At 37.1% G+C, this 10,000-nt stretch overlaps 1 protein-coding gene across 1 annotated transcript in view; it reads right to left on the reverse strand.

Moving 5' to 3' along the window:
• LOC137625857 (sodium-coupled monocarboxylate transporter 1-like) overlaps positions 1 to 10,000 on the reverse strand; it is a 25,104-nt gene that overhangs the window by 8,535 nt on the left and 6,569 nt on the right. The window contains exons 5-8 of the mRNA XM_068356773.1: positions 9,733 to 9,921; positions 9,085 to 9,239; positions 5,004 to 5,144; positions 1,005 to 1,134 (exon numbers count right to left, since the gene is read on the reverse strand). Of these exons, the coding sequence (XP_068212874.1) occupies positions 1,005 to 1,134; positions 5,004 to 5,144; positions 9,085 to 9,239; positions 9,733 to 9,921 (615 nt within the window). The remainder of the gene's footprint in view (positions 1 to 1,004; positions 1,135 to 5,003; positions 5,145 to 9,084; positions 9,240 to 9,732; positions 9,922 to 10,000) is intronic.

Raw genomic sequence — 10,000 nt, forward strand, 5'->3', positions numbered from 1 at the left:
ACAAGATGTCTCTTCGGCTTCTACCCTCGATGCCTGGCGGATGATATTACTGGAATCAGTATGGACCGGCAGGGGTCACTTGCCTTAGTTAGATAGGCACTGCTCATCACAAGGAACTGGCTATCCTTCGATGAATTTAGCTAATGAATCCACTATGGATTTAGTTAGTCTATGGAGATGATTGGCGAAATCTGAGGCCCTTTGCGACTATAGGCGTAGGAGGAGATGATGGTGACGATTGATGTATATTTAACACGGTGAATAAATTTACAAATAAAAGCTGGCTAGTAGCGTCACTTATTAAATGTTGCGTCATCCCAGATTTAAAGTACAATAAGGTCATTAAACATATAATGATACGTTGTCCATGAGTAAGTCATCTTCGTGTCAAAACACCAGCATTATGAATACTTTATCAATCCCTATGTTAGACAGTACGGAATACCAGTTCTTATATATCGACACTAACAGTCAGGTACAACAAGCCACAAACCTCTTAATCAGTCTTGTTCTGTATCTATTGCATCTAGACAACAAGCCACAAGCCTCTCAATCCGTCTTGTTCAGTATCTATTATATCAAGACAACAAGCCACAAGCCTCTCAATCCGTCTTGTTCTGTATCTATTGCATCTAGACAACAAGCCACAAGCCTCTCAATCCGTCTTGTTCAGTCTTGTTCTGTATCTATTGCATCTAGACAACAAGCCACAAGCCTCTCAATCAGTCTTGTTCAGTATCTATTACATCTAGACAATAAGCCACAAGCCTCTTAATCAGTCTTGTTCTGTGTCTGTCGCATCTAGACAACAAGCCACAAGCCTCTTAATCAGTCTTGTTCAGTATCTATTACATCTAGACAACAAGCCACAAGCTTCTTAATCAGTCTTGTTCTGTATCTATTACATCTAGACAACAAGCCACAAGCCTCTTAATCAGCCTTGTTCTGTATTTATTCATCTACTTATTCTGATATATAAAAAACAAAACTACTACAAACCTCACCTGATCTGTCTTGGTTATGTAGCCCATTGTATACGGGTCGCAATCAGCGTACACAGAGAATAACACCAGGCCAGAATAATTGATTAAAGACCACACTGCTATGAGGAGGAAGCTTGACAGAGCTATAACACTGAGGGAGAGAAAGAAGGAAGGTAATTCTAAGTACGGAAAACTTAACAGAGCTATGATGCTGCGTGAGAGAATGAAGAAAGGTAATTCTAAGTACAGGAAGCTTGACAAACCTATGATGCTGCAGGAGAAAAAGAAGGAAGGTAATTCTAAGTACAGGAATGTTGACAGACGTATGATGCTGTGGGGGAGAAAGAAGGAAGGTATTTCTAAGTACAGGAAGCTTGACAGACCTATGACGCTGTGGGAGAGAAAGAAGGGAGGTAATTCTAATTACAGGAAGCTTGACAGACCTATGACGCTGCGGGAGAGAAAGAAGGAAGGAAATTCTAAGTAGAGGAAGCTTGACAAACCTATGACGCTGCGGGAGAGAAAGAAGGGAGGTAATTCTAATTACAGGAAGCGTGACAGACCTATGTCGCTGTAGTAGAGAAAGAAGGAAGGTAATTCTAAGTACAAGAAGCTTGATAGAGTTATGACGCTGCGGGAGAGAAAGAAGGAAGGTAATTCTAAGTACAGGAACCTTGACAGACCTATGACACTGTGGGAGAGAAAGAAGGAAGGTAATTTTACGTACAGGAAGCTTGACTGACCTATGATACTGCGGGAGAAAAAGAAGGAAGGTAATTGTAAGTACAGGAAGCTTTACTAGCCTATGAAATTGCAGGAGAGAAAGAAGGAAAGCAATTCTAAGTACAGGAAGCTTGATGAACCTATGGCGCTGCAGGAAAGAAAGGAGGAAGGTAATTCTAAGTACAGGCAGCTTGACAGACCTATGATGCTGCGGGAGAGAAAGAAAGAAGGTAATTCTAAGTAGAGGAAGCTTGACAGACCTATGATGCTGTAGGAGAGAAAGAAGGAAGGTAATTCCTAGTACAGAAAGCTTGACAGACCTATGATGCTGTAGGAGAGAAAGAAGGAAGGTAGTTCTAAGTACAGGAAGCTTGACAGACCTATGACGCTGCGGGAGAGAGAGAAGGAAGGTAATTCTAAGTACAGGCAGCTTGACAGACCTATGACGCTGCAGGAGAGAAAGAATGAAGATAATTCTAAGTATAGGAAGCTTGACAGACCTATGACGCTGCGGGAGAAAAAAGAAGGAAGGTAATTCTAAGTAGAGCAAGCTTGACAGACCTATGAAGCTGCAGGAGAGAAAGAAGGAAGGTAATTCTGAGTAAAGGGTGATTGAGAGAGATATGACGCTGCAGGAGAGAGAGATTGAAGATAATTTTAAGTAGAGGAAGCTTGACAGACCTATGACGCTGCGGGAGAGAAAAAAAGGAAGGCAATTCTAAGTAGAGGAAGCTTGACAGACCTACGATGCTGCGGGAGAGAAACGAGGAAGGTAATTCTAAGTATAGGAAGCTTGACAAACCTATGACGCTGCGGGAGAGAAAAAAAGGAAGGCAATTCTAAGTAGAGGAAGCTTGACAGACCTACGATGCTGCGGGAGAGAAAGAAGGAAGGTAATTCTAAGTAGAGGAAGCTTGACAGACCTATGACGCTGCGGGAGAGAAAGAAGGAAGGTAATTCTAAGTAGAGGAAGCTTGACAGAGCTATGACGCTGCAGAAGAGAAAGAAGGAAGTTAATTCTAAGTACAGTAAGCTTGACAGACCTATGACGCTGCGGGAGAGAAAAAAAGGAAGGCAATTCTAAGTAGAGGAAGCTTAACAGACCTACGATGCTGCGGGAGAGAAAGGAGGAAGGTAATTCTAAGTATAGGAAGCTTGACAAACCTATGACGCTGCGGGAGAGAAAAAAAGGAAGGCAATTCTAAGTAGAGGAAGCTTGACAGACCTACGATGCTGCGGGAGAGAAACGAGGAAGGTAATTCTAAGTATAGGAAGCTTGACAAACCTATGACGCTGCGGGAGAGAAAAAAAGGAAGGCAATTCTAAGTAGAGGAAGCTTGACAGACCTACGATACTGTGGGAGAGAAAGAAGGAAGGTAATTGTAAGTAGAGGAAGCTTGACAGACCTATGACGCTGCGGGAGAGAAAGAAGGAAGGTAATTCTAAGTAGAGGAAGCTTGACAGAGCTATGACGCTGCAGAAGAGAAAGAAGAAAGTTAATGTTAAGTACAGTAAGCTTGACAGACCTATGATGCTGCGGGAGAGAAAAAAAGGAAGGCAATTCTAAGTAGAGGAAGCTTGACAGACCTACGATGCTGCGGGAGAGAAACGAGGAAGGTAATTCTAAGTATAGGTAGCTTGACAAACCTATGACGCTGCGGGAGAGAAAAAAAGGAAGGCAATTCTAAGTAGAGGAAGCTTGACAGACCTACGATGCTGCGGGAGAGAAACGAGGAAGGTAATTCTAAGTATAGGAAGCTTGACAAACCTATGACGCTGCGGGAGAGAAAAAAAGGAAGGCAATTCTAAGTAGAGGAAGCTTGACAGACCTACGATGCTGCGGGAGAGAAAGAAGGAAGGTAATTCTAAGTAGAGGAAGCTTGACAGACCTATGACGCTGCGGGAGAGAAAGAAGGAAGGTAATTTTAAGTAGAGGAAGCTTGACAGAGCTATGACGCTGCAGAAGAGAAAGAAGGAAGTTAATTCTAAGTACAGTAAGCTTGACAGACCTACGATACTGTGGGAGAGAAAAAAAGGAAGGCAATTCTAAGTATAGGAAGCTTGACAGACCTATGACGCTGCGGGAGAGAAAAAAAGGAAGGCAATTCTAAGTAGAAGAAGCTTGACAGACCTACGATGCTGCGGGAGAGAAAGGAGGAAGGTAATTCTAAGTACAGGAAGCTTGACAGACCTATGACGCTGCGGGAGAGAAAGAAGGAAGGTAATTCTAAGTAGAGGAAGCTTGACAGACCTATGACGCTGCGGGAGAGAAAGAAGGAAGGTAATTCTAAGTAGAGGAAGCTTGACAGAGCTATGACGCAGCAGAAGAGAAAGAAGGAAGGTAATTCCAAGTACAGGAAGCTTGACAGACCTATGACGCTGCGGGAGAGAAAGAAGGAAGGTAATTCTAAGTACAGGAAGCTTGACAGAGGTAGGACGCAGCAGGAGAGAAAGAAGGAAGGTATTTCTAAGCACAAATATAGAATTTATCAACTAAATTGACGTTTGCTATACAAGTCAGTAGTTGTATTTCTGGTTTACCTATTGTATTATATGAATACCTCTATTTAATGTTGTTACTATTCTTAAAATATTTTATTCAAATTGTTCATTACTTTCTTGCTGTTTATTTAATTCATCGTTTCCTCTCCTTACTGAGCTCTTGGGCTAATAGAATCCTGCTTTTCCAGCAATGTTTTATCTTAACTTGTAATAAAAATAATAATAATAATAATAATAATAATAATAATAATAATAATAATAATAATATAGTTTATTTATTTCCTTATTTCCTCTCCTCCCTGAGCTACAACTATTGGAACATTTAGGCTTATATCATCCTGCTTTTCCCATTGGGGTTATAGCTTAGCCAGTAATAATAATAATAATAATAATAATAATAATAATAATAATAATAATAATAATAATAATAATAACCAAATAAGCAATAATAATAATAATAATAATAATAATAATAATAATAATAATAATAATAATAATAACCAAATAAGTAATAATAATAATAATAATAATAATAATAACAATAATAATAAAAATAATAATAATAGTATTAATAATAACAGCAATGATAATAATAATAATAATAATAATAATAATAATAATAACAATAATAATATTAATAATAACAGCAATAATAATAATAATAATAATAATAATAATAATATTAATAATAACAGCATTAATAACAACAATAATAATAACAATAATAATAATAATAATAATAATAATAATTATTATTATTATTATAATAATAATAATAATTCCTCATCGACTTACGCGTAAGCGTTTTTCATGGTCGAGACAGATGCCCACCTCTGGTACTGCGCCTGGCCGGCTCCGAAGACGTTCAATGCGTGATACGTTCCCAAGATGATCGTGCTCATGAACGTGTGCCGGATCAGGGGATCGGAACTCATGCTGGGAGACATTGAAAATAGATGTAGGATTGTTTGATATCAGTGGTGAAGGGCTGAAGGATAAAGGAGTGGGGAAAAGGGATTGGTGATAAAGAATTATTGGGTTAGATATAATGGTTCTTGGTTCTTCCTATAGGGGTTGGAATGATGGGGAGGCTGGCTGTAACTGTGGCTTATGTATTTTAACATAAATAAAGAAACACACACACACACACACACATATATATATATATATATAATATATATATATATATATATATATATATATATATATATATATATATATATATATATATATATATGTGTGTGTGTGTGTGTGTGTGTGTACTGTATATATATATATATATATATATATATATATATATATATATATATATATATATATATATATATATATATATATATATATATATATATATATATATTTATGTATATATCCTATATAATAAAGAGCAATTCTCTCTCTTTCTCTCTCTCTCTCTCTCTCTCTCTCTCTCTCTAACAATTCAACAGATATAAATAAGAAAAATAGAATCTAATATGTGTCTTTGAATTTAATAGTTGTCTCTGACTTTCTGTCTATCTGTTTGCCTGTCTATGTATCTGTGCCTCTGTCTTCAGTTTATCTTTCTCTCACTGTAATATGAAATGTATGAAGCTTTATAAATTCCACGTTCTTATTCTTTCCTCCGATATCAATTCACAATATTCTAAAGACTAAGAAGTATCACTAACCATATCTTCTTCTTCTTCCCCACCGTTATCCCTACATTAAGGGACCGGTTGCCGGATGCGTCCTCTCCAATGACTTCTATCAAAGGCATTCTCTTCCTCTCAACCTCTTCTTTCCATATCATCCTTCATATTATCTCTCCTTCTAATTCTCTGCCTCCCTCTTGATTTTCTCCCGTAACAGGTTCTTCCCAAGCCCTCCTCACTCCCTCTCCAGTACCTTCTATCAAAGGCATCCTCTTCCATGAAAGCTCTTCTCTCCATATCATCCTTCACTTTATCTCGCCATCTAATTCTCTGCCTCCCTCTCAATCTTCTCCCCCTTACAGGTTCCTCCCAAGCCCTCCTCACTCCCTCTCCAGTACCTTCTATCAAAGGCATCCTCTTCCATGAAAGCTCTTCTCTCCATATCATCCTTCACTTTATCTCGCCATCTAATTCTCTGCCTCCCTCTCAATCTTCTCCCCCTTACAGGTTCCTCCCAAGCCCTCCTCACTCCCTCTCCAATACCTTCTATCAAAGGCATCCTCTTCCATGAAAGCTCTTCTCTCCATATCATCCTTCACTTTATCTCGCCATCTAATTCTTTGCCTCCCTCTCAATCTTCTCCCCCTTACAGGTTCCTCCCAAGCCCTCCTCACTCCCTCTCCAAAACCTTCTATCAAAGGCACCCTCTTCCATGAAAGCACTTCTCTCCATATCATCCTTCACCTTATCTCACCATCTACTATTTTATTCTCTGCCTCCCTCTTGATCTTCTCCCCCTTACAGGTTCCTCCCAAGCCCTCCTAACTCCCTCTCCAATGTCTTCTATCAAAGGTATCCTCTTCCACCAAACCTCTTCTCTCCATATCCTCCTTCACTCTATTTCGCCTTCCAATCTTGCCTCTCTCTTGATCTCCCCCAGACAGGTTCCTCAGAAGCCCTCCTCACTCCCTCCCCACCATCCACCCAAAGCACTAACAATATCTCGAATTCGAAATGATTATTCTAAATAAGCTCGATAAAACTAATGATAAAAATAACATGATAATTTTCATGACTCACTGACCTTGAAACTAATCAACGATTTCATGCATTTTTTTTTAGATTACAATGACATTTTACATTAGTTTATTCATATCTGAATAATTTTTCTATTATGTATTTTAATATTTTAATTAGAGTCTTAATGACTGTGATTAGTCAGTCAGGGAAGAGTTATTAAATGTTAACACCAACTTTTGGTTGTTATTTTGTTTCTCATGGAGGCAATTATAATAAATATTTTTTTTCATGTAAGATTGATGGGTAAATGGCGCTGCTTTCGTGAATTGTAAAAGCTCTACTGTACACACACACACACACACACATAAATATATATATATATATATATATATATATATATATATATATATATATATATATATATATATATATATATATATACATACACGCACATATACACACACAGATATATATATATATATATATATATAAATATATATATATATATATATATATATATATATATATATATATATATATATATATATATATATATATATATATATATATATCGATGAAAATAAATACCATATCGTGCTCAAATATAAACAAATTTCCACTTTAACAAAAAGAAGAAGAAAAAAAAAAAGACCTACAATACCGTATGTCTTGACTAAAGGCAAAATAAGTAAACTTGGGCTTATAGTAAATATTATAGTAATCTCACATTGATAATTACGAATATATTAAGCATAATGAATAATAAAATAATATTTTCTTTATCTGAAATGTACAATAATTCTACTTGGATTAAATAAAACAAAATTAACTGATCACAACGGCGTGACACAAACAATGGTCAAAATAAAGATAAAGGATGCTATACAAAGGAGTAATTTGTCCCCCCTACCGGAGCACAGCAGCTGTTTAGAGTGCCCATAACCAGCTGCACCAAACGACATTTGTTACTGATGGTTAAATCATCCCATTGCATTTATGAATACAGCTGGTATGGGGCAGAAGTCTCTCTCTCTCTCTCTCTCTCTCTCTCTCTCTCTCTCTCTCTCTCTCTCTCTCTCTCTCTTTGTCTTTAGTAAAATGAGTTTGTTTTAATATATAGTGTGATTTCTATGTGGTCACTATAATTATCACTTAAATGTGAATTTCTCTTAAATATTGATAATACAGACAATATAGAGGTTATTTTAATACTTTTGGGTATTTTTCCTTGTTGGAGCCCTTGGGCTTATAGCATCTTGCTTTTCCAACTGGGGTTGATGCCTAGCTAATAATAATAATAATAATAATAATAATAATAATAATAATAATATGCTGAAAATCATTACTAGAGACAGTTATGATAAAGTTGAGAGGAGATGAAGGGAAGATATCCTTGAGGTAATAACAAATGCCTTGAGGAGTTACCCTTGTAAATATTGGTAATAAATATATTTAAATTTTTCTATCTTTTTGGGAGTGGTTTCAAGGAAAATCCCTCGTTCTATAAAGATGGTCTCATTATGTTTGGAGTTTTGCTCATCATAAGATGTATTCACAGTCAAAGCTCCGGATATGACATTAATTAGAAAATAACTAGGCCTACCATTTAAACGTTTAAATGTCAATCATGAATGGCAGAGACAAGGGACAGTGATATATAGTAAGTGCCCAAGTCCTTTATCCACCCAACCTAGGACAAGGGTGGGCCAAGTAGACCTATAGACTCCCCCCAAAAACCCCATCCTTAGCTCACAAGAATGGTGGGGTTACAGATGCTATAAGAAACTATCGAGCTTGATAATTCCCGGACATTATTCTTTCAGAGCTTTTGTATTCTGTAACTTCCCAGAAATATATCCAAAACCGCCCTAAAAGCTAAAACCTAAACAAACTTGGTTCCTTCATCTTGGATCTCAAAAATTTTCATAAATCATTATATTCTTTGAACTCATAGACCAAATATCCACGAAATTATCATCAGAATATAGCTGGAATTTATTGAAATATTCTGTGGTCAAATGAACAAGCTCACTGAGAGACGTAATTATGAAAAAAAAAATATTTTCGTTGACTGAATATCTATTTTACTGCGGTCTAAACTAGTCTATTATTTTGTCAAAAGTAATGCTCACACTATTATTGGCAAGTTAAAAGTTCACGTCACCATCTATTTAACAATATTCATTAGCACTTGCAGTTACAAGAGATGAAGCTGAACTTACTTGAAGAACTCTATTCTACCGTGATCTTCGTCGATTTTCCAGGACGCTGCACCACCTCCTACTTCGGCACACCCCTTGATGATCACGGCCAGGATTCCAGCCAGCATGATGAACGCTTGCACTGTGTCCGTGTAGACCACTGCCTTTGCGCCTCCCTGTAAAAACACAGATTTGTTTTAGGTGTCGAGAAAGAAGAAGAAGAAGAAGAAGAAGAAGAATAAGCTCACAGATTTATTTCAAGAATCGTGAAATAAGAAGGAGAAGAAGAAGAAGAAGAAGTAAACTCACAGCTTTATTTTAGGAGACAAGAATGCTAAAATGGTATTCTTGAGGGTACACTTGGGCACATTATTTTATTTGTTTCCTTATTTCATTTACTCACTGGGCCATTTTTCCTTGTTGGAGCCCTTGAGCTTATAGCATCCTGTATTTCCAACAAGGGTTGTAGCTTAGCTAACAACAACAACAATAATAATAATAATAATAATAATAATAATAATAATAATAATAATTTCAAGTCCCAGAATTTGTGAAATAGCCTTGCCCTTACTATTGATGTATACACTACCAACCATAGATTATAACCGAGATAAAGAAACCAAAACATATAGAAGACACAAGGCATTGCAAAAACTGATCTGATCTTACCATAGATGCGTAGACAGTGCAGACTAGGCCTAACACGACGACCGAAGCGGCTAACGGGATGGGAGTCACAACGGACAAGGCTAAAGAAGGAGCATAAAGAGCAATGCCGAGGAAAGTGATGTAGTGGAAGAGTTGCAGGAGGGTGGCCAGTTTTCTGGGGACGGTCGATCTCCAGCGACGCTCCAGAATCTTCACATGACAAGGAAGAAGAAGAAGAAGAGGTTACAATGTGTGATTTTGGATCATTCTGGCGCTAAAATGTTGACGT

The sequence above is a fragment of the Palaemon carinicauda genome, chromosome 33, assembly GCF_036898095.1.
Source record: "Palaemon carinicauda isolate YSFRI2023 chromosome 33, ASM3689809v2, whole genome shotgun sequence".
In the NCBI taxonomy this organism is placed as follows: domain Eukaryota; kingdom Metazoa; phylum Arthropoda; class Malacostraca; order Decapoda; family Palaemonidae; genus Palaemon; species Palaemon carinicauda.